Below are 26665 nucleotides of genomic sequence, written 5' to 3'. Positions count from 1 at the left end.
TATCTAACTATCTAATAGTATGTATTATCTAATAAGATTATTTAACAAAAATCCCAATAGGAGGCATGAGAAAATCCATTTCAAGTTCTAGTCAGGGTAATCCCAGTGACTCCTCTAAACAATATAGGCTGTTGTCCTTGGTTGTCTCCTACAGGCTCAAAGAAGTCCCTACTAAAGACACTGTGCTTTGGACACAGGGCCTGGAGGATCCAAACTGGATCTTACTTGAAAGCCTCTTCCCTGAGAACTAGTTTTTATAGTACCAGAAGGTACTATGCAAGCTGCCAAGGGAGGGAAGTAAGCAATAGTCCTACCCAGGAGGCTTTAATTAGGAAGAAGGGACAAATAAGACCTGAAGAGGTAAAACACCAAGAGACATATTAATGTGGAAGGGGAAAAAAAAAAAAAAAAAAAACCTCACAGGTCCTCACTCTTAGACAAAGCAGTACAGGCAACCAATGACTGTTGTAAGGAGGACAATCAGCCTTTCCCAGAGATGAGCCCCAAATTTGGTTATCCCATACCAAGTGATCACCCTTGAAATCACTAAAGGACTGTGCAGGTTGTATTTATGTATTTAGGCACTTGTCTATAAATGTAACCGTAACAAAAAAAAAGAGAACATTACTTAAGAGGGAGCAAGGTGGGCGAGGCAGTAGACAAGAGGGAATGGAGGAAGAATATGGAAGGGAAAAAATGATATAATTATATTTTAATGAAAAATACTGTTTTTTCTATGAGATACCTAAAATGCTAATAATAATGGAATATTAACTCCTTTTTGCATTTTGCTTTCGAAAGATCCTTCATTAAAGGACAAGCTAACATTCCCAACCCAGATACTGAGTTACGTTGTGTTAACAGATGTCACTGTTGTCACAGTTAAGTCAGAGGAGTGAGCACAAAATTGTTACTTTATTCCAAGCGCATAACTGCAAGTTTTGTAGAAGAATTATTTTTGTTCTAAATTAAGATTTATGTTCTGCTAATCAGCATTCATTAAGTTAAACATTCACAGGTATTGCAATGCTGGCTGATACTAGGAACATCAACATGATGCTAGGAATATCAACAGGTTTATGGCTACAGTTTACAGTTTGAGGACAGGGAGATAGGTAATAATTTGATTACAATAAAAACCAGAATGCAAACTTTACTCCCACACAAGTATGTAGATGAATACAATAAGAATTGAGTTTATCTAGAGACAGCAAGCAGTTTTGGGAAAAAAATGGGATGAGGATGGTACATTGAAACTGAGGTTCCCAGTAAATTTGCCTGCTTCCATGACACAATAATTCCTATGCTGTCTAAGAACAACATATTGTGTAGGCACCATAAAACAAAAGAAAGACACTATTCTGTATACTTGTACAATACTTCTCACTCTGGAAATTCCTCTGGCAATCCATTCTCCCAAAGCTTTCTGCACTTAGGGTTCAAAGCATTAAGATGAAGGATAGTGATGTTAATGTGCTGATTTATATTCCTATTCATCAGAGGCATGAGAAGTCATCTATCTCCTCACTTTTTGTCTCATGAAAGTTACCATAAAAGGTGAGAAAGCTAAGAAAAAGTCAAGTAGCAGACTAAAAGGAGAAGCGCAGAGGGATGAACTCAGCTAGGTGAATTAAGGGCAAGAGAAATGGACAGTGGCAGCAACACATTCAGATATGAGAATACATTATTTCAAAACAAGGCTAAAGAGTCAGTCATGATGAGATAATGTTAAATGAAAATGTTCCCAGTCTCTACCAATACTTGTACTATACTGACTGGACTGACAAGAAGGTCAATACAGAATGAGTTTCATGATAGCTACCCAAGGGACACCAAATACAGGACAAGGAAGCAGATATGATTCTCCTTTCATGGCTCAGGTCATAGCCCAACATGTGGCAGAAAATTGTATACCACTCTAATAAAGGTCAAGGGTCACTGAGTCCAAAGAGAATAGGTAAATTAAAATAAGTCATTTTATCCGAGGGTTTCTGTAATTAATTTCCTGCATTTCAGAAGTTGCAGACAGTCCTGTCCTGGAAAGATATGGGGAAACATGTTCCACACTAGCTAAGACAGCAGTGTCAGGAATACAGCTTGCCACAAAGCACAAGAAGGGTTTAAGAAGATAGAGAAACTAGCAAGAGAGTTAAGACACAGGACTGTTCTCAGCCCCAAGCAGCCAGCCAACAGGTAAGATTCCTGCAGTCAGGCTGCTCCACCACCCCCACCACCCATTGGACCCTGTAACCTACAAGACCCACTCTACCGCCCAAACCGACGGAACCCATCATCCTCCCCCTGGCCAATTATTCCCTGCAAAATCAGCAGGCCCTAGAGGCACAATCACCACCTGGACCAATTGGAAGAAGAGATGAGTGCCTGGCCTCCCAGGTAAACTCCCCCAATTCCTAGGCACTAAACCCCAGGGCACATCCCATGCCCCTCCCTCTCCCATCTCAGCCCTAGCAGCAGACCAGCAAGTAAGAGTCCTGCTGGCAGGCCACTACACCACCGCCCCTCCCCACTGGATCCTGTAAATCTACAAGACCCATTCCACACATCAAACTCACAGAACCCATCATCATTCCCCTGGCCAACTATTTCCTGAAAACTCAGTAGCCCTTACAGGCACAAGCACCACTGCACCAATTGGAAGAAGAGCCGCCTTCCCATGAACAGCCCTCTGGAGCAACATCAGCAGATCCTATAGGCACAAGTGCTGCCACAGAAGTTGGAAGAACAGACCACATAAGGCACAAATAAAGCCCACGCCACCCAGAAGAACTGGATGATATGTTGGATCTAGGTATCCAATTCCCCACCCCCCAAAAAAAACTCAGCTGAGACAACCCTACTCAACCTGACAACTAGCCAGTGACTAGAAGCCTTGGCCTTTCAGGTCTATATTTCTTTAAGGGATTGTTTCATTTCCTCTTTAAGGGCCTCTATCATCTTCCTAAGTTATTTTTAAGCTGCTTGCATGTACTTCCTGGGTTTTTTGTTGTTGTTGTTGTTTTGTTTTTTGGGTAATATTATTCCCTTCTTGGGTCTCTGAGGGAGTTGAAGATTAGATAGTTATAGTTAGTTGAAGATTAGTTATAGTTAAAGACTAGATAGTTATAGTTTTCTTTGTTAAGAATTTTAGCCGGGTGGTGGAGGCGCATGCCTTTTATCCCAGCACTCAGGAGGCAGAGCCAGGTGGATCTCTGTGAGTTTGAGGCCAGCTTGGGCTACAGAGAGAGTTCCAGGAAAGGCGCAAAGCTACACAGAGAAACCCTGTCTCGAAAAACCAAAAAAAAAAAAAAAAAAGAGAGAGATTAAGTGTATAAATTTGAAAGACAATATAAGATAGTTCTGTTCATAATGTAAGTTAGGATAGAAAGTAAATCAGGTACATTCTGGATTTAGCAAAATAAGATAGATAATGGAATATTTTCTCTGAGTTTGATAAATGCAAATGGACTAGACATTGTTTAGGTATTTACTGCTTGTATATATCGTGTATGGTTATTGTACTTATTGTATATAGTTTTTCTTATATTAGTTATAACTTTTTTCCTTTTTTCTTATTAGAATAGAAAGGGGAAATATGGTGATATTTTATTTGTGCTGAAATGTAATTTCATTTGTATGTCAATAAATAAAGTTGCCTGGGGATCAGAGCTAAGAGCAAGCCATTAAGCAAAAGTCTAGTAGTGGTAGCACACGCCCTTAATCCGATCACATGGCAGGCAAAGTCTCTGTGTGTTCAAGGACACAGTCAGCATGGTGACACATGCCTTTAATCCCAGTACCAACCATAGAGACCTGGAGGTCTGTATAGACAAGCAGTGAGGAGGAAGTCATGTGGTTGGGTTTAAAGCCAATGAGAAGGTAGAACAGAAAGGCAATAAAAAGACAGGTCATACAGGAGAAGGTCTCTCTCTGAGGAGAAGGACCGCAGCAAGTGGTAAGATAAGGTGGTCTTCGCTCTTGGCTATTGCTCTGATCTCTAGGCTTTCAATGCTGAATATGGCTCTGCTTTTCTTATTTAATAAGACCTTTTAGAATTACATCTACACTACATCTACATACTTAAAGAAATAGAGGAAGGCTAGTTCAGGTACCCTCTCCACTACTGCTAGGAGTCTTAGCTGGGGTCATCCTTGTGGTTTCTTGAGAGTTTCACTGGCACCACGTTTCTCCCTAACCCCTTAATGGCACCCTCTATCAATAAATCTTTTTTTACTCGCCCACTCTGTTCCTCCCCCAGCTTGACCATCCTGATCCCTCATGTTCCCATCCTTCCATGGCCTTCCCCTATAATCAGATTGGTGACTACCCTAATTGTCACCATATAGCCTTCATCCAGCTGATGGAAGCAGATGCAGAGACCCATAGCCAAGCACGGGACCGAGCTCTGGGAGTCGAGTTGAAGAGAGAATGGAGGCATTATATGAGCAAGGAGGCCATCAAGATCATGACTGGAAAACCCACAGAGACAGCTAACCTGAGCTTGTGGAAGCTCAAGGACTTGGAGACGCACAGCTAGGGAGCCGGCATAGGACCCACCTAGGCCTTCTCCATCTGGGTGACAAAAAGTAGCTTGGTCTTTTGTAGGGTCCCTAGCAGTGAGACCAGGACCTGTCCCTGATGCATGAGCTGGCTCTTTGGAACCTATTCCCTACAGTGGAACAAAATTGACAAAAAAAAAAAAAAAAAAAAAAAAAAAAAAATTGAGGAAAAGACGAACAAAAAATTGGGAGAAATCAATAAATCCTTTAAAGAAAGCCAAGAAAAAAAAATCAAACAGGTGAAGGAAACAGTTCAAGACTTGAACATTGAAATAGAGGAAAAAAAGAAAACACAAACCTAGGGAATTCTGGAAATGAAAAACCTGGGTAAACGAACAGGAACTACAGATGCAAGCATAAACAACAGAATACAAGAAATGGAAGAGAAAATCTCAGGCATTGAAGATATGATAGAGGAAATAGATTAATTGGTCAAAGAAAATGTTAAATCCAACAAATTCTTAACACAAAATATCCAGAAAATCTGAGACACCATGAAAAGACCAAACCTAAGAATAATAGGGATAGAAGAATTCTAGCTCAAAGGCACAGAAATGTATTCCACAAAATCATAAAAGAAAACTTTCCCCACCTAAAGAAGGACATGTCTATGAAGCTTACAGAACACCAAATAGAATGAACCAAAAAAAAAAAAGGTCCCCTTACCACATAATAATCAAAATACTAAGCATACAAAAATAATAAAGAAAGAATATTAAGAGCTGCAAAGGAAAAAGGCCAAATAATATATAAAGGCAGACCTATCAGAATCACACCCAACTTCTCAATGGAAACTCTGAAAGTCAGAAGGTCCTGGGCACACATTTTGCAGACACTAAGAGACCACTGATGCCAGCCCAGACAGTATACTATACCCAGCAAAACTCTATATCACCCTAGGCAGAGAAAACAAACTTCCTGTATATAATACCAGTAGTACAGACACTGAGATCGACAATTAATAAATGGGACCTCATAAGACTTGAAGTTTCTGTAAGGCAAAGGACATGGTCAATAAGACAAGACGTAGCCTACAGATTGGGAAAAGATCTTTACCAACCCCACATCTGACAGAAGGCTGTTCTCCAAAGCATATGAAGAACTCAAGAAACTAAACATCAAAATACCAAATAATCTAATTAAAAAACGGGGTGCAGATCTAAACAGAGAATTCTCAACAGAAGAATCTCAAATGGCCGAAAGACATTTAAGAAACTGCTCAATATCCTTAGTCATCAGGGAAATGCAAATCAAAACCCGAGATACCATCTTAAATCTGTCAGAATAGCTAAGATCAAAAACACTGACAACAGTTTATGTTGGAGAGGATCTGGAGAAAGGTGAACACTCCTCTACTTCTGGTGGGAGTGCAAACTTGTACAGTCACTTTGGAAGTCAGTATGGCAGTTTCTCAGAAAATTGGGTATCAGTTTACCTCAAGACCCAGCAATACCACTCTTGGGCATATATCCAAAGGATGCTCAGTCATACCACAAGGACTCTTGCCTATGTTCATAGCAGTGATATTTGTAATAGCCAGAACCGGGAAACAACCTAGATGCCCTTCAACCAAAGAATGGATAAAGAAAACGTGGTACATTTACACAATGGAGTATTACTCAGTGGTAAAAAAAAAAAATGACATCATGAAATTTGCAGACAAATGGATGGAACTAGAAAAAAATCATCCTGAGTGAGGTAACCCAAAGACAAACATGGTATGTACTCACTCATAAGTAGATAGCAGATGTAAAGCAAAAGATAACCAGGCTAAAATCCACAGCACTAGGGAAACTAGGTAACAATGAAGATCCTAAGAGGGATGCATGGATCGCCCTGGGAAGGGGAAATAGATAAAATCTCCTGGGTAAACTGTGGGTGGTGGTGGTGGTAATAGGGGAGGGGAAGGGGCATTGGAACATGAAGGATCAGGATGGTTGAGTTGGGGGAGGCATGGAGAGGGAGAGCAAAGAGGGAGATATCGTGATTGAGGGGGGCAAGTATGGGGTTGGAGAGAAGCCCGGTACCAGGGAGGCTCCCAGGGATCCACAGAAATGACCCCAGCTAGGACTTATAGAAGAGGTGGAGAGGGTGCCTGAACTGGCCTTCTGTGGTCAGACTGGTGACTACCCTAATTGTCATCATAGAACCCTCCTTCCAAACTTCCCATATACCCTTCCCTTGCTCGCTTTCAAATCCATAGCTTATTTTTTCATTAACTGTTGACATATACATGTATACATTCCTAAATACATACATATTACCTGCTCAGGCTGTATAATTTTATTAGTATACATATGTGTTCAGGGTAGAACATTTGGCATTGGATAACCTAAAGAAATATAGATAATAATAACAAAGCTACTGTCCCTTTACTTCCTTGAAACAAGAGTTGTTAAGTACAAAGCTATGACATAATAGAAGCTAGAAATGACAACTGAGATGACATATGGATCACTCTTTTTGCTTTTATCAAACTATAATGGCTGACTTATTACATTTTAGAGCACTAAAGGAGTTCTTAGAATTAAATATGGGTCAATAATCACTAAAAACATCAAGTGACACACATTGAAATAAATCATGCCAAATGGCCAGCATATTATAAGCTGCTATGGAACTATAACTGCTTTCTTAAATAAAAAAAAAAAAAAGAGAATTAAGCTCTCATAGTAAAAATATTTCACCACACAATACAGCAAATTTTGACACAATCAATTCATCATTGTAAAAATCAGATGAAACTCAGTCTGCTCTAGACAGAAAGCTCATTAGTCTACTTAAATTATACCACTGCCAGCATGTTATTATTCTTTTGGATGTAAACAGTCTATTTAATAAAAATGTTTCACATCAATTTTTGTTTGCTATATCTAAAATAAACAAATGTTAAAAAAGCGATGCTTGTGGAAGTCTCTCCTCTATGCTTAACCTGCTGTAATCTGGGGATCTATCCCCAGACACACAAATGTATCCTAGAGGTAGCACAGGTAATTCATTTCTGTTCCACCAAGGGTTGCCATCTAAAAATCTGCAAGTCAGTGCATACACACAAGAGGTACCTGTCCTCAAATGATAACATTCCACTTCCATTTTGAGACCTGTGCTGAGCCCCGTGCTGAGCCCCATGCCCACACCCCACAGGCAGCACTCTCAGTCTCCTTTACCCACCACCCATTGAATGTAATTAACACCTGTATGTAAGACCTGCACATGCTTTTCAAAGGAAGCACTCCCCTCTATCTCACCTACAAATGCCAATGCTACAACCATTTGAGCACCTGAGGTGGGCCTTTGTTGCATTCCAAGTTAGCCCTCCCCTTTTCCTTCTCTCTAGGACTCTTAACACTGTTAGCTGAAGACACATGTTGAACACAGGTAAACCCTAAAGGTAATCTTCAATTTCAGAGGAACTGCAGTGAGAAGCTGCTGGCTCTGCAGAGGGCCTGTTTATGAGATTAGAAGCTGTAGCTTGTCCTAGATGAGCAAGGATCATCTCTGTTATCACACCCACACATTAGACCTTCAAGTCCACAAAACTGAGCCTGAAACATCACTTAGAGGAGATCACAAACCTGCCAAGCCAAATTAACAGCAAACAGATCCAAACAACCATTCAATAAGGGAGGGCCAGATAGCCATACCAAGAGACACTACCAATGACCTAAATCCAGGTGCCCAGGTCTCATCACAAAAAACATAAACAACACTAAAAATCAGATGTGTCTCCTCTAAAAATTAGTACTCCCACAGTAGTGGGCTTTGAGGAAAGTAACTTAGATAATACGATAACTCAAAGTTACTAATACATTCAAGGAAGTCAAAGGAGAAATAAATAAATGCCAGAATGAAGATTACTGTCTGAAATAGAAAGAAATTGTTGAATGAAATAAATAAAAATTCAGTACATGAAAATAGAATACAATAAGAAATAGGAAATCTAAAAAAGAAAAAAAAACTGAAATAGAACCTGAAATAAAAAGATTCAGTAATTCTAATAAAAAGCAGACAGGGAATAAGACCAGGAGAAGGGACTAAATAGAAGACAGACAGTCAGGATATGAAGACATGGTAGAGGGATAAGTCAGTGAAACAAAAATGATTAAAAGAAAGGAGGAAAAGAAAGAGGAGATATGCAGGATCTCTAGGACATCATAAAAGACCAAATCTGTAAATTATAGGTGTATAGGAAGAAATCCAGATAAAAGACACATAAATTATTTTCAACAAAATCATAGAAGAAAATTTCCCACAGCCATGAGAAGAGATGGCTATCCAGGTTCAAGAGGTATCATCATGGTGGGAAGCAAGGCAGCATGCAGGCAGAATGGTGATGGAGAGGTAGCTGAGAGTTCTTCATCTTGAGCTGCAGGCAACAGGAAGTGAACTGTGTCCCATACTGGGCATAAAAGGCCTCAAAGCTGTCTGTCCCCTTAGTGACACACATCCAAACAAGGCTACACCCACTCCAACAAGGCCACACCTAATAGTGCCACTCCTTATGTCAAGCATTGAGACACATGAGTCTAATGAGGGCTATGCCTACTCAAACTACCACAGCAGTATTATAATATACAAATTTGGCAAGTTACAATAGGATCTAATCTCTGTAGTAAATCATTCTGAGATTTTAGTCTCAGTTTTTATGCAGCCACCAATAAAAAATTTTCTTACCACTACATGTATTTAAAAGCTTTGACAAGTGCTTTAATGAGTTTTATCATGAAATTTTACATTGAACTAAGTAACATGAAATCACATCACTCCAAAATCATAACATCTGTAGCATCTTGCTGTGGGATGGTCTGTATGTCAAATGTGTTGTTGATTGGTCAATAAATAAATCACTGATTGGTCAGTGGCCAGGCAGGAAGTATAGGCGGGACTAACAGAGAGGAGAATTGAGAGAACAGGAAGCTGGGTGAAGGAGACACTGCCAGCCGCCATCAGGACAAGGAAGATGTAAAGTACCAGTAAGCCACAAGCCACGTGGCAAGGTATAGATGAATAGAAATGGATTAATTTAAGCTGTAAGAACAGTTAGCAAGAAGCCTGCCACGGCCATACAGTTTGTAAGCAATATAAGTCTCTGTGTTTACTTGGTCGGGTCTGAGTGGCTGTGGGACTGGCGGGTGAGAGAGATTTGCCCTGACCGTGGGCCAGGCAGGAAAACTCTAGCTACAGCATCTCCTTATTTATATATTTTACTGTTTTTTGAGACAGTATATATGTTACTGATCTTGACCTCAAACATACAGAGTGGCTGTGACTGGTCTTGAATCCTGCCTCCTTCTGCCTCAGTATATCAAGTGTTAGGATTATACCAGTGTCATCCTACCTGGTATATAGTGCTTCTTATCCCTCTACTATTAAGATATTCACTCACTATTGTCAATTTTTCTATTTTATAAGAACTTCCAGTGTTATTAAAAAGTAACTGAGAATGTAAATACACACCCCTAATGATGTTAATGTAGAGCCCATGAGTAGCCCTGTACATGAGTTACTGTCGAGCATATACAAGAGTTAATGTAGAATGTGAATAATCCCTACATGAGTTATTGTAGAGCACATAAGTAGCCCTATATAGTTAATGCATAGCTATGTTGATCCAGGGTTACTCTCACACACTGCATTAGCTAATATACAGGGTTATTCATGTGCTCTCCATAAACTCAGTAACATGAGTTTTAAAGTATGAAAAATAATATTATTTTAAGCTTCTTAAAACTCATTAGGAGGCCCCATTAAATATAACAAAAATTCTTTATAAAGAAAGCAAAGATAGCCATTAACTTGTTATGAGATTAGTTAAGCAGAAGTGCAGTGGTCTCCACTGCTTTTTTCACTACATCTGATAACACATACTAGTTTACAAGAGAATATGTGTCTTCCTTTAAGAAATGGAAAACCCAAGCTGGGCAGTGGTGGCGCACGCCTTTAATCCCAGCACTCGGGAGGCAGAGCCAGGCGGATCTCTGTGAGTTGGAGGCCAACCTGGGCTACAGAGTGAGATCCAGGAACGGCACAAAGCTACACAGAGAAACCCTGCCTTAAAAAAAAAAAAAAAAAAAAAGGAAAACTCAATTGTATTTTTCTCTTGACTTAATTCTTGAGATGGAATACCACTCTACATTTAGAATTAATGTATCTTTCAAACACTATAATCTTTGGCCTTCAGGCTCACTATTAATTGCTTTTAGGCACAAACTTTAAAATATATAGAGGCTTCTGAGCAGAATAGCATGGTTTTAGCCAGACACCAAAAGGCTTATAGTTGGAATCCTTCTCTGGTCCTGAATTCCTCCGGTCCACCTGGCCCTACTGGGCCCATCAGTCCTGCAGCCACTTATAAAATAATTACTCAGAGGCTTATATTAATTATAACTGCTTGGCCATTAGTCCAGGCTTATTACTGACTAGCTCTTACACTTAAATTAACCCATAATTCTCATTTATGTTTAGCCACGTAGCTTGAGAACTTTTCTCAGTTCTGCCTTGTCATCTTGCTTCCTCTGTGTCTGGCTGGACTCCTGACTCAACCCTTCTCTTCCCAGAATTCTCCTTGTCTGCTTGCCCTGCCTATACTTCCTGCCAGGCTACTGGCCAATCAGCGTTTTATTTATCAACCAATCAGACCAACACATATTGACAGCATACAGAACGACATCCCACAGCAAAAGCTTGTATCTCTGCCATCATTTCAGTGTACATTTCTTTTAAAATTAATGCTCTTCACTCAAAGAACATTTGTGCCTGGCTTGGTTTATTTGTCAAATAAGGAACCTGATGTCTTTGAATGCTCAGAGGTAACTTTAGCTATTCTAAAATTCATTACTTCTATTTGGTTGTAGAAATCAGATTTTAAAAGTAAAATTATTAGAATCTGGCATTGTGACATGTACCTATAAAAACAGCACCTTGTTGGCTGAGCCAAAAGCAGATAGATATTTGTGAGCTCTAGGCCACTGAGGTCTACATATCAAGTTGGAAGATAGCCAGAACTACATGGTGAGATCCTGTCTCAAAACAATGTAACAAACAAATTATTAGAAATTCCTATTGTGGTGATATTTTATTTATATGTTAATAAACAATGTTTGCCTGGAGATCAGAGGAAATGGCACGCCATTAACACAAGTCAGGCAATGGTAGCACACACCCTTAAGTTCTCTGTGCGTTCAAGGACACACTAGGGAACAGCCAAGCGTGGTGACACATGCCTTTAATCCCAGTACCAACCATAGAGACCTGGAGGTCTGTACAGACAGGCAGTGACAAGGAAGTGAGGTAGCTGGACTAAGAGCCAATGAGAGGGCAGAACAGCAAGGCAATAAAGGCATGGATAGACAGGAAGTAGCTCTCTTTGGAAACTATGGGAAGGTGAGTTAAGGTTAGCTGGTGTCTCTCACTATTTCCCTGATCGCTAAGGCTTTTCACCCCTATATTTGGCTCCGTGTTCTTTATTTAATAAGACCACTTAGAAATTCGTCTACAGCCTATAGATACAGAAATCAAATGCACTGCTAGATGACTGAGTTCAGATGCTTTCATTTCATTTCTTTATCTATTGCTTGTTTGTTTCTTTTGAGGGCAGCACTTGTCTGTATAGCACTGTATGTCCTGGAACTAGCTCTGTACATCAAGCTGGCTGCAAATTCAGAGATCCTCTTCGGGCTTAAGGGCATGTGTCACCACACCCATCTTCTTCATTTATCTATTTTTAAAGATTTAACTTGTTTTACTTTATATAAATTCAAATATAATTATATCATTTTTCTCTTTCAGTTTCTTCCCTCTAATATTTCTCATATAACTCCAACCCTTGCTCTCTTTTGGATTCATGGTCTATTTTTCTTTGTTATTGCTGCATGTGTGTGCATGCCTGTGTGACTTAATAAATAAATACAACCTTCTCATTCATTTAGTGTTACTTAAATGTATATGACTTTGGGGCTGACTACTTGGTATTGGATAGCTAATTATCCCAGGTAATAACTACTTCTCCTGTTCTCAGTATTCCTTACTTACCTATAGTTCTTTGTCTCATCTTTGTCTAGGGGTGGGATATAGTGAGAGTTCCTCCTTCCACATTAACATGTCTTTGGTGTTGTATTTGCTCATGTCTTCTTTAAGTAGCCATATTATTGTAGTATCATGGATGACGCTTCCTGTTATTTCTGGGAAACATAATCTCATAGCAGATTTCGTAGTCCTCAACTGATAGATCTACAACATTCCTGCATCTAAAACTTATTTTTTTTAAGTGTTTGTGTTTGTCTGTGTCTGCATGTCTAGTATGTGCAGGCCAAAAGTGGGCTTCAGACCCCCTGAAGCTGGAATTACTCAGTTGTGAGTCACCAGACATGGGTGATGGAAGCCAAACTCTGGTCTTCTGCAACAGCAGCAAGCCCTTAACTGAGCCATCTCTGCAGTCCTAGTAATGCATTCTTCATGAATGAACAAGTGATTCAGGCAATGCAACAATGAAAACAGACATCACCTGTATCAGAATATACAATTCAATACTGACAAATTATTACAACTGTCAAAAAACTATCTGGTTAAAGGTGATTGCTGTGTAAGCCCCACAAACTCAACTCTATTCACCAGAGCCCATAAGAAGAAGGAGAGAACACACTTCCCAAAGTTGTCCTCACAAAATTGTGCCATATGTGAAGCCAGATGCACATGCATGTGTGTACATTCACACACTTACACAAATAACATTAAAAAATTATTTATAAGTAGAAAGACTGCTTAAAGGTACCAATTACATTAAAGAGTTACAACAGCTTTCCAAGATTTCTAACAATCCAGAAAACTGTTTCGTTGGTTCATTTACAAAAATCTTAATGCTCTTCAATTAATTCAATCTGTAAGAAACAGTCAATGTATATGATAAATAGGAATGCATATCATTTCTTAGTTCCTTTTCTATTGCCACGACAAAGCACCATAACTAAGACAAACTTATAAAAGAAAGCTTAAATGTGGGGCTCATGTTTCTAGAGGATTAGAGTCTATGACCACATGGCATGGCAGCAGGCAAGCATCATACTGGACCCATAGCTGAGAGCTTACCTCTGATTTGATCTACAAAAGGGATAACTGGGAATGTCATGCGCTTTTGAAATCCCAAAGCCTAGTACAGTAACAGACCTCCAAATAGGCCATACCTCCTAATCTTTCTCAAACAGTTCAACCAACCAGGGACCAAATATTTAAACATATGAGCTTATGGGGAAAATTCTTATTCAAACCACCAGTTATGTACATAACAAATAAAAGAAACCAGACAAATCATGTTTTGCTTTTCCCTACATATGTTTGGTAGTTTTCTTTTTTAATAGCCTTCTTCTTAACTTTATAGTGAAATGTACACATTTCATATTAATGTGCTTCTTGATCATACTATTATTTTCCTTCCCCTGAACAAGATATCAAAGCATGATTAATTCTCTTTAAAGTCAAGCCCCTTATTGCTCCTCGTCATTTTAAAACATTTTTTCTATTGTGAAAATAAAAACAAGTCATTCTACTTTAATATGCATTTTGTATCTGCATAATTATTTTGTATTGTCATCTTTGTTCATTTTTGCTCCTTTTCTAGTTGTGATTAGAAGAGAAAAGAACACAGAAAGGAAGAAGAGGAAATGAATCTGAAAGATTCAAAAATTACACCACACTCCAGCACAATCCCATACCCAAGTACCAAAGATATTAACCAGATCCCTTGAGCAACTGCTTTCCTTGAGCACTCTCATGTCACCAGCAGCCTCTTCATTCTCCTTATGTCAGATTTAAATGTTTTATCATTTGACCTGATTGATCAGAAGAGATTGCTGTGCCAAGAGAAAGAGTTGTCTAAGAAAAGAATTGACACAATGATCACCGTTCCCATGTGGGAAAAGTCATTAAGAAATTATTGAGTTTATTCTATACGAGAGGGTGTGGAGTGTTCTTAAATAATGAGCCCTCTCTGTAGCCCTACTTTTTGTATCTTAATCATACTACTCATTAGCTAACAACTGATCACATATTTCCTCTTAAAGTAAAAACAGTTGGTAATATTATAATGCAAAATAGTGTTCACTTACCCTTTCTATGAACAAAGCACAGTAGAGTAAATTCCTAGGAAAGGGTCTCTTTGTGGGAAGAAAGTTGTAAAAAACAAGCAACTTGTCTCAGTGACAATGCTTGAAGTGTTCCATAGTGGAGAAATTATGAGTTAATAATGATAGAGACTGAAGAGATTCTAGGAAACTCCACCAGCACATTAAGCTTGTGTGTTTAGCAAATATACAAAACAGAGGCCTAAAATAATTCTGTGAGACACAGAAATGAAAATTAAAAAAAAAAAATGGCAAACCAGTGAGGACACTTTTATGAAAGTTTCTGATAGGTTAGAAAGGTAACAGGTCAGAGTTTGACATCTAGTCTCTACAGGTGAGTAACAAAAGCCTGTAATTAAAAACGGATTCTGCATTTATCTGTAAAGCTCTTCTTGGCAAAGAGATGATAAAATTGGGTTGGATTGCTACACCAACAGAAACCCAACTGAGTAAAGAGAAAAGAACAGTAGGCCACTTCTATAGTGTTGAACAGTTTGGGGCATTACTGAACAATGTCAGAGAGCCTAATGTTTATAAGCTCATATCAATCCAGGAAATTTATTAATCCCTTTGCCATATTTCAAATACAAAATGATGGCAGTTCTGGAGACTTACAACATACTAGGGAAGCATTTGAGGATAAATATATTCAGGAGAGAGGAAAACATAGGTAGAATAAAATGAAGCTATTGGATATATTATCTTGGAAACATAATTAACAGACAAATTCAGAACTTGAAATTAATATTAATATATGAAGTAAAAAAAATCTTTACCACTCACCAATTTTAACCTCTGTAAAGGTATTCTGCCTACATCTATTTGTGTCCTTTCTGGGACATTAGTGAATCGAACTTCTGGGACTGCAACAGCACATATGACATGGGCCCACCTACAGGAAAGGAGACATTAAAAATAAACAAGTTCCCTAAACTTACAGACTTCAATTTGGTGGTGACGATCTGGCACACAAAAGAAATGAAGCGAAAAACTTAATCCCACTGCAAGTAAGTTATGGATTTTTAAACCTCTTTAATGACAACTGGGTATATTTAACACATCTGCCTAGCACTCTGCCATCAATAACTAGTAAAAGGGACTGGAGAGATGGCTCAGTAGTTCTTGCAATGAACCCTGGCAGATCCCAGCACCTAGAAGGCAGCTCACAACTGCCTGAAACTCCAATACCAGAGGAGCTAATGTTCTCTTCTGCCTTTCATGAGCTGCATATACACTAAGATACAGACACATACACAAAATGAACTAGGTAAAGGTGAAGTCCTATAACATGGTCATGTACATTCAAAAAAGTATAAGAATACTGAAATGTAGGTTTTTGTTACCATTTGATACTACATGTGTAATATATTTAGGCTAATACATGACAGAAGAATAAGTCATGTTTTCATATGAAAATTATATATACCACATGTTCTGAGGCAAATTAGTTCAAATATAAATATTTTCTATACAAATTAAGACTGGTTTAGTCTTTAAATATTTTTCCTCATTGCAATATTACTGCAACCAAAGGAATGTATCGCTGAAGAGAAATGAAATTTAGCTTGTTTCCTGATCTCCTACTTAAAACATTAGAGCATCCTTTCACATTCTAAATTTGCATAATTTGTTATTAATATTATTCAGTATCTCTTAAGCATTATACCTCAAAGGAAATATAAGCACTTAAGAGGTTCAGGAATCATGAAGATTTGTATTATCAAATATATCAACCTATGTTTAAGCCTAAGCTTCTTTGTTTTGTTTTACTTTCCAAGACAAGTCCTGCCTGTCCTGGAACTCACTATGTAGATCAGGCTGGCCTCAAACTCACAAAGAGATATACACCTGCTTCTGACTCCCAAGTACAGGGATTAAAGGACTGCACCATTAGCCCTGGCTTAATCAAAGCTTATTTACTTCACTTAAACAATGAATATCATAATTCTTCCTAAGATCATAGGAAGAAAGGACAACCATTAACCCTACCAGAGCATTCTCCTACACTTAAATAAAATTAGCATTCTAGAATAAATACTATTAAGAAGATAATTTCTCATGATATATGTTTTTATAGGAAGCATCTAAGCCTGTCTACAACATTGAAAGTTTAGTGACAACTCTGTCAGAAAATGCCATTCTTACAAGATGAGCTTATGAAAGATGATCCAAAATCAAGCAAAAGTATTGGCTCTTAGACAACACTTTACCAATGCATGCATGATAAATGCTTTTATTCTTCTTTCCAAGCAACCAAGCAATCCGTGCATACATACAAAATTATGTTAATGTCATCAAAACATTATGCATCAGGAGTTCCAATTCTAGTACTATGGGCTAGGCAGGACCACTTGCCCCACTGAAGCTAAGTTCTACCAACTTACTAAAAAAGAAAGAGGAAGTGAGAGCACAAGAATAGCTCAATTAACTATGAATGGAGTACTGCTGAAGTAGAAGGTGAAGGAAGGAGAGGAGAAAAAGGAGAGAGATGAGAAGAAAGACAAAAAAGGAGAAATCTGTTCATAATATAAGAACTGTCATTACATAAAAAGCACAGAATAGAGGCAAGTCCTATACTACATCCAGTTAGCTTTAGTCTCTGAGGAAGAATTTTAACCCTAGGTCCAGAGAGCAAAATCTGTGAAATAAATCACAGGTAGGGAGAGGGGCAAAGCAAACTATCACGTATAACTTAAAGAGAAGAAAAATGATGAAATTCAACACAATCAATGTATTACTTACTTATTGTTTTTAGTCTGCTTAAGAGCACCTCCTCTCAAATTGCAGAGACAGCATTCCTAAAGAGAAAATTAACACAATTATAAGACCCATATAACAAATGCCACTGACATTTATCTAAACAACTTTAAAAAATCTTATATGACCTTTTCAATTTATCTTGAAACTAAAAGTTTTAAGATAAAATAATAGTACTTCAAGTTTCAGAAGGGAAAGAGAAAACCTGGAAATGCTTGGGTATATTGGTCCTTTCGAAGGAACTACCATTTTACTCTCAATTGCAATATGGGGAAGTTGTGAAAAAGAACTTTGGAGATGTCAAATTAATTTCAATTGTCACACTGACTGGATAAAGAAATCATTGGGGGCATTAATGAAACACTGCTTTGGTGTATCTATGTGGGTGCACTTTGACTGGCACTATCACATGGGTAGAGAAAATTTAAAAAAAGATAAAAAGCTGAGTTCAAAAATTTCCATTTCTGTGGTTTCTGGTCAGTTTCAAGGACCTTGACTTTCCGACACGATGGACTATATTAGTTGACATGATGGACTATATTAGTTGACATGATTAATCAGTGAGCCAAAATCAACCCTTCTTTCCATGTTACTTCTTGTCAGTATTTTGTCACAACAATGAGAAAAGTAACTAAACAGAAAACTGATACTCAGAAGTGGGACTAGTACCTGGATAAATCAGACTATGTGGTCTCTAGACCTTTGGAACTAATCCAGAAAACTGTGGAGGAGCTTGGATCTATAAGCTACAGAAGCCTTAGAATGTTGTATTTTACTACAGAAATACTTGCTCATAAATGGTCATTGCTGGTCTATTCATAATTGCCAGAAACTGGAAACAGTCTAGATTTCCATCAAAATAGGAATGGATAAGAAAAATATAGTCCATTTACACAATGGAATATTACTCAGCTGTTAAGAAAAATGAAATTATAAATTCACAGGTAAATGGAGCTAGAAAAATCATCCCGAGTGAGGTAACAAATATTGTGTTTTTTCTCATATGTGGATGCTAATTGTTAAGCTTTAGATGTGTGTGCTACAATCCAAATAACCACATAAGTTAGGCACTGTAAGGGACCAGAGGATCTCCCATGGAATGGGAAATAGACATAAATGAGAAACTAGACTAGGAGGATTAAATGTGGAGAGGGATGGAAGGGCAGGGCAAAGGAGAGAATAAGGGGAGGAACAACTAACACTAAAGGCCTTTTAAAAATTATATGGAAACCTACTACTGTGGAAGTTTCCTAACATTTATTCATATATGAAAGGAGTTTAAATGGAGTCACCATTAGGGCAACCTGTATTCCAACTAGACATCTTATGCCATGAAGTAAAACCTCCAGCGTTAGGAATGGGTTACATTTTGTTGAGTCATTAGCCAAAGGGGCCCCATGGAACCCACCCCGACCACCAAATATCACAGACTATTGCCAAAATTTTGCTTATTCTCCACAACTTGATGGCAAGGCCCTATTGTTGAAGACAACACATATCACTGAACAGGGAAATGTCTAGCTGGTGCCTAGATAGTAGTTTCATCTCTAATGAATAGTGTTCATAGTGCTGGAAGGTACTTTACATTCTAACAGAAGAGAAAGGTAATCATTAATAACATGTAGCTATAAGTGTTACAAACCACACAGGACTGTCTGCATGATATACTGGTATAATAGTGGCACAAATATTATGGGAGTAACCAATCATTGTTTGATTGGATTTAAGATCCATTTCATAAGATGGAATGGGCACCTGACACTTCTGAAGTGGCCAAGAATCAAAGACTAGATAGGTTGCAGTACTTTACATTAAGGCTTTCACTGTATATTCGAAGATATTAATACCAACACAGGAACACAGCACAGTTCTGTGTATTCAATGTCTGATTAGACTGGTATTGCAGAAGCATAAAAGAAAATGTTCAGATTCTTATAGGAATGATATTCTGATTGAATTTAAAGTCCATGCTACAAGATAGAACCCATATCTGGCACCATGAACTGGGTTCAAACAAACAAACAAACAAAACATGGTCAACTTAGTCACGAGCCTTAAGGGTAACTAATCTAGTATTATTTTTCTGCTAAATGGACATGGTAATCCTCCCAGTTCTTATCTTTACATCTATAGATTGGTACATCTCTCCACAAACATCAGAGAAACTTTGTTTTTCAGTAGGAGATTAATAGAGACAACTAACTGGTCAATGTGATAATAAAAGAAGACATTGAATGACGCCACCTTAAGGACACAAAAGGACTAGACACATGCAGTAAAACAGTAGTTGCCAGACATTACAGCATAGTTGTACACCTGAATTCACAAAAGTTGGAACTATATGCAAAAGACCTGCACAAGGTCAAGCCAGCCCAATTCTCAGTATGGATGGTGAGGGGGCTAATGAAGTTCTATTCCTAGCTGAGAGGCTATTGGCAATTGATGGCTGCTGGAAAAGGGGAAGTCTGTTTTCTTCTGGGATATGGTTCCTGAGAAGCTACCAATGTTCAGTAGATGGTCCTATACCCATGAATATAGAGGTAGTACTAAATGTATTCACTCAATGGGTATTTTTTTTTCCAAGAAAGTTGAGAGGAAAGTGGTATGGGGGATAGGGGAGACTAGCACTAACACAAAATTGGCCTGTGGTACATCTTCTTGATTGATGATTGATATGGGAGGGCCCAATCCATTGTAGGTAGTGCCACTCTTGGGCTAGTAGTCCTGGATATTAAAAACCAGGCTGAGCAAGCCATGAGGAACAAGTCAATAAGCAGCACTTTCCCATGGCCACTGAATCAGCTTCTATCTCCAGGTTCCTGCCTTGAGTTTGGACTTGATTTACCTCAGTGATGAACTGTTACCTGGAAGTATAAAATGAAATAAACTCTTTCCTCCCCAACTTGCTTTTGGTGATAGTGTTTTACCACAGCAATAGAAACTTCAACAACATGGCAAATATGAATATTAAATTGAGTATTTTTTTAAAGACAATAGGTTGAAAATGTAACTTATCTAATTCTATGAGATATAAGGAAAGAAGTCCTACATGCCTATATTAATCCCTGAACACATACTAACAGAATAGGTTATATTAAGAAACATGTATATAAATATATATGCATATAAAAAACAATTAATGAGAAAAGAGGCCACAAATTTGAAAAAGAACAAGGGAGGATACATGGATGTGTTAGGAGGGAGAAAATGGTAGGGGAAATGGTAGGGAAAAACGATATATTATTACCCAAAAAAAACATAAAAGATAATGAAAAAAGGAGAAATCAGAGAGATCTGAAATATATAATGGTATACCTTTGGGCCCTGGGCAAAGAAGAATTCAGTAGATGCAAAGCAATCATTATGATCAGTGCAGAAACTGATCAAACATAAACAAAATAAATAGAGCAAAGGATCAATGAACAAAGGGTTGGTGTTTGGAAAAGAAAAACAAGATTGACAAACCCCTAAACAAATTAACCACAAGCAGAGGACAGACCCAAATTAATAGAAGTAGAGATGAAAGGGGACCCACTACAACAGACATCAGCAAAATTCACAAAATTATTGGGGTGGAATATATTCCACTCAATATAAAATCTAAAAGAAATGAATACATTTCTAGATATACATGCAATACAAAAATTAAGATAAATAATTTAAACAGATCTATAAAAAGCAATAAGAGTGAAGTTGTAATTAAGATGTTTACAACTGATAAAAATCACCAGGGAATTTCACCAGACCTTTAAAGACAAACTAACATCAATTTTTCTCAAACTATATGGAAAGGAAAGATTAATACAAAACCCCTATTTCTTGTGAGGATATTATTACCCTGATATCCAAAGTAAATACATATACAAAAAGAAGGAAGAAAGGGAGAGAGGGAGGGAAAAGGAAAGAAAAGAACTAGAGAACAGTTGTCCTCCTAAACATAATACAACAAATATTTGCAAACAGAATTCAAGATCACATCAAAAAGATCATTTGCCTCAATCAAAATAGGTTCATTACAGAGATGCAGAGATGGTTCAATATAGATGAATCAATTAATGTTATAAAGACCATAACTAGATTGAAGGACAGAAATCACATGGTCATCTCAGTAGACACAGAAACAGTTTTTCATAAAATCCAGCATTCCTTCATATTAAAGTCCTAAAAAGAATATGTGTGTGTTTCAAACCTATTGCCAACATTTCCCCTAACATCTGAACCAAGAGTGTCTATTTTTTTTTTCACTCTTCTTCAATATGATATGTGAAGTCTTAGGTAGAGCAATAAGACAAAGGAAATAAGAGGGACAAAAATAGGAAGAAGTCAAAGAATTTCATTTTACAAAAAATGTAAATCTATACATGAGAGACTCTAAGAATTCCAAAAGCATATACCCAGAGCTGATAAACACTTTCAGACAACTGGCAGAATACAAAATTAAAACACAAACGTCAGTAACCTTTCTATATGACCATGATAAAACCTCTTTAAGACCATCAAAAAAAATAAAAAAGATCAAACAAACAAAAACATATTTGAATAAATCTAACCCAAGGTCTGAAAAGACCTGTGTAATGAAAACTTTAAAAAAAGTCTTTGCCACGGAGGAGATGGGAATGGGGGTTGGGCTGGGGGGAAGGCGGCGGGGGAGGGGAGAACAAGGGAATCCATGGCTGATATGTAAAATGGGAAACATCCCCCCCCCCCACACACACACACACACACTGCAAAAGCTCAGGAATCACAGTGGAAGAGGGAGCATAATGGGGGAATATAACACGTGGCAACATATAGATTAACAGAAATGGGCTGAGTTTAAATGTAAGAGCTAGTCAGTGATAGGCCTGAGCTAATGGCCCAGCAGTTTTAGTTAATATAAGCTTCTGAGTGATTATTTTATAAGTGGCTGTGAGGTCTGTGTGGCTGGGCCGGACACAGAAAAACTTCAACTACAGGAGCAGAAAGATTATAAGAGACAGAAATAGAGGACAAATGCAGTGACACAATGACAGCACTCTAGCACATGTGAATTCATAACAACTATGATTGTTAGACACAATACATATACAAGACCAAGCCACCAAAAAATTGTCATGTACCAGTGAAAGTCTTGTCAAGTTTCACCCCTAAGCCAGAAGCTATTGGTAAATGATGTCTTCTGCAGGAGGAGAGTCAGTTTTCTTCAGGGATGCAGGTCTACAGTAGATGGCTCCAAATCCATGAATAGCACTAAGTATACTCAGGGAGTTTAAACACACACACACACACACACACACACACACACACACCAGACCTGGTGGTACATACACATTCGATTCCAACACACAGGAGGAAGAGGCAGGCATATCTCTGTAAGCTTGAAGGCAGCCTTGTCTACATAATTAGTTCCAGGCCACCCAAAACTACATATGAGACCCTGTCACATAATAAAAGGTCACCTTTAAACATGGAAGCATAATTTCAGACCACAGACCACAAATCTTTTCTGTTCCAGAGACACCTTTGCTAGTTAAGGCTTGTCTTTCTTTTCCCATCCCCATTTCTCCCATGGCTTTGAATCATCCAAATCCTATGTTTTAAGTGTGTGGTGTATTCAATAATAGGGGCTTATTTCCAATTGCTCCGAGGTAACCATGACATACAAGGATAATCTACATTGTTTTGTGAATCACTTGGATTACTCTGACCAATCACTGTAAAGGAGGTTCCTTGTGCCTGATATCAGTGTTTTGTTAGTCTATGGTTCTTGTGGGGAGCACTGTCAGCCCAAAAGGCATAACTTGTTTAAGTGGTGCTTATGTCTGTCTGTCTCTGTCTGTGTATAGTGTAGGGTGAACATACAAATATACTTACACGTATTAAGTATAATTAAAAATAATATGCTTCCTTCAGCTTTATCAAATAACCTTAGTGCCGTATGTTCCTTGTCTCTCTTTTTTGTTCTGTACTGACTACCCCAAACTCCTTCCCCAGTTGCAGACCCTCCCCATTTTTCTGCTTTCCTCTTCACATCAGCTGTATCCTGCTATTCTCCTCTCAAGCTCCCTGCTCTATACCCCCACCGCCATGCCATACCAATGCCGATAGCCTCTATATTTTCATGGTTTCTGTGATAACTCTATATTGTAGACTCACTTCTAAAGATTCAGAACTAGGTACTGCAGATGAGACAGACATGCAACATTTGTCTTTCTGGGTGTAGTTTACCTCACTCAAGATAACCTTTTTTCTAGGGCTATCATTTACTTGCAAATTCATGACTTTATTTTCTGGCTGTCTCGCTTCCATGGGACCAGAAAATACTATGTAAGCACCCGAGGGAGGGAAGCAATTAGGAGTCCTACTGAGCGGTAATGTCTATAAAGTACAATGACTAGCAGGGCAAGATATACATATGCATGAAGGTACAAGAAGTGGCACTCAAATGTGGGAGGTAGTTAACATCTGAAGTCTAATTGGACTTAAGATTCACTCAATAGGAGGGAAATCATGCCTGGTACTCGAAACCTAACCAACTCCTCAGGGCTAGTGAAGTCATAGAGTACAGGAAAAAAATCTACTTACCAGCACTTCACTATAGCAACACAATTCCTTACTGCATTCTAAATCGCACCTTTATACAAATATATAAGTGTAGCTACGACCCCTCATCAAAGAAGCTTTTCTTTACAGCAAATGATGTGCATGCAGAAAAAACACAAATGGACACAATGCAGATATCAAAAGATCATGAGGAGCTCAGCACCAATGGATACACCTAAATCTTATCTCCTGCATCTATGGCTCAGGAAACATAATAGAAGAGAAGGTGGAAAGATTGTATGAGCTAGCATACAGTTAAGTTTGCTGTGAAATAGTCTCTCCCAGAAATAGCGCAAAAACAAGATGGGAAGACTGGCAATATCAATAGACACATTGACTCAGACGAAGGGAGATTTTTGCAGGGCCCCACCATTTAACAAAAAGTATAGGCGACTAAGACAGCTAGGAGAACTAGCCTTGCCCAGAGATGTGACCCTACTAGTTGGGTCTCATACAAGGTGGGCAGTCCTGAAACCAATGACACACAAACTAAAGACTCTGAAAGCTGTATTTATGTATTTGCGCACACATAAATACACGTGTGTATTAAAAAATATTCAAAGAAAAGGAGGCTATAAATTTAAGAGTTGTAGAACATAGGAGAGGCCTAGGAAGGAGGGTACCTGGGAGGAGCTGCAGGAAGAGAGGGAAGAGAGAAAGATATAAAAATCAAAATATAAGCACACTCAAATCTAGGAGCTCTGGATACAGCTTAGTGGTAAAGCACATGGTATGCACACTCAAGCCTTTAGGTTCCATAACCAGCACCAAAGAAAAGTACTTTAAATATGTAAATAAACAGAAATGCTAACTATTCTGATTTCATCATTATACATTGTATCCAGGGTTTAAATTACCACATCAAGCCCGATAAATACATACAGTTGAAACAATAAAAGCCCACAAATGATAAATACGGGGTGGGGTGTGCACATGAGGTTTGGGAAAAAAAAGGATACTGATTTGACCAAAACACACAAGTATGAAAACTAGAAAACAAAACAAAACAACAAAAAACCTATTTGAAAATCCATTTTACCCCAGTCAGAATGGCTATAAAGAGAACAAAGGACACAAAGGTTGGTGAGGATGTGAGGAAAGATGACAGCTTATCTTCCAATGGCAGAAGTATAAACTGAATGATATAGTCACTACTGCAGTCAGAGTAGAAGTTGGTACTCAATCATGGGCATATCCAAAGGAATCTATATCCTTCCCTAGAGACACTTGTAGATCTATGTTGTTCTCAGCTCTATTCATAATGGCCAGCAAATGTGATAAGCCAACATATCAATCAGCTGATGAATAGATGATGAAAATGTACAAATATACAATAGAATTTTATTCACTCATAAAGGAAAGTGAAATTATAAAAAATTCAGTAAAGTGGATAGATATGAAACTATTATACTAAATGAGGTAACCCAAGACTAGAACAACAAATGTACATGCTTTCTTTCTTGTGCACATTCTAACTTTGAATTTTTAGATCTGTATTTCAATGTGGAATGTCTACTGAGGTTAAGAAGCTAGAAAGTTTGCAAGTGAGGGGAGAAGAAAAAGGGCCTTAAAGGGGAAAAAGGGGGAGTGGAAAATATGTGATATGAAATTAGGGGGATGCATAAAGGCTTAAATAAGGATGTGTACATCAGGATACAGGAGAGCAGAGGTGGGGATGGGTTAACAAAAGGATGTATGAAAAAGCCTTATGAAAACCCACCATTTTGTAAGCTGTGGTGGTCTAAGTGAGAACGTTACCCATAGGCTCATATAGTTGAGTATTTGGTCCCAATACTGGAACTGTTTGGGAAGGATAAGTATGTGTGGCTTCGTTGGAGTAGGTGTGGCCCTGTTGGAGGAGGTGTGCCACTGGGGAGTGGGCTTTGAGGATTCAAAAGCCCAAGCCCACCCCAATCTTGCTTTCTCTCTAACTGCAACTTGTAGATCAGATGTGAATTCTCAGCTCATGTTCCAGCACAATGCCTGTCTGCGTCCCATCATGATGATCATGGACTAACCCTCTGAAACTTTAAGCAAGTCCCTAATTAAATGATTCCTTTTATGAGTTGCCTTTGTCAGGGTGTTTCTCTACATCAACATGTGGTTTTTGGTTTGTTGTTGTTGTTTTTTTTTTTAAGAGGTGCTTGAATGGAGGCACACTGTATAAATAGACAAAGCATCTATCAACAGACATGGGTTATGAAATGGAAATCTCAGTATTAAGTATACAAAGTTAATCATTAGAGGCCCGAGAGGCACCCAAAAGAACATAGGCTATGTCCATTATTCTCAGTTACCCACCACAGCTAGATTATAAGACCCTGCTATTGAAAACACAACACATTTTGCTTAGAGCACATAAAGATATCAAGCTGGAAGTGATCTGGAAACTTCCACTCTACTAGCTACTTGTTATAGTGCCAGAAGGTGCTATGCAGACCATTGTAAGAGGAAATGCCCTCACCTCATTTATTCAACATTGAAGCTGAATCCAACAATACTGAATTATCAGACAAAATGTGACCCTCAATGCAATAATAGAGTGACTACTGGGGTAATCACTTGTTTTCTGATTAGATTTGAGGTCTCTTCCACCAGAAGGAATTTATGTCTGGTACTGTAAACCTAGTCAAATGCTAATGGCTGGCGAGATCA

The 26665-nt window shown here is 38.3% G+C and overlaps 1 protein-coding gene across 1 annotated transcript in view; it reads right to left on the bottom strand.

Moving 5' to 3' along the window:
• Kdm4c (lysine demethylase 4C) overlaps nucleotides 1-26665 on the bottom strand; it is a 205944-nt gene that overhangs the window by 43786 nt on the left and 135493 nt on the right. Inside the window, exons 16-17 of the mRNA XM_059254477.1 lie at nucleotides 17414-17469; nucleotides 15455-15563 (exon numbers count right to left, since the gene is read on the bottom strand). Of these exons, the coding sequence (XP_059110460.1) occupies nucleotides 15455-15563; nucleotides 17414-17469 (165 nt within the window). The remainder of the gene's footprint in view (nucleotides 1-15454; nucleotides 15564-17413; nucleotides 17470-26665) is intronic.

This window comes from Peromyscus eremicus, chromosome 2 (assembly GCF_949786415.1).
Source record: "Peromyscus eremicus chromosome 2, PerEre_H2_v1, whole genome shotgun sequence".
Lineage (NCBI taxonomy): Eukaryota > Metazoa > Chordata > Mammalia > Rodentia > Cricetidae > Peromyscus > Peromyscus eremicus.
This window is presented reverse-complemented; position numbering and strand designations above follow the sequence as displayed.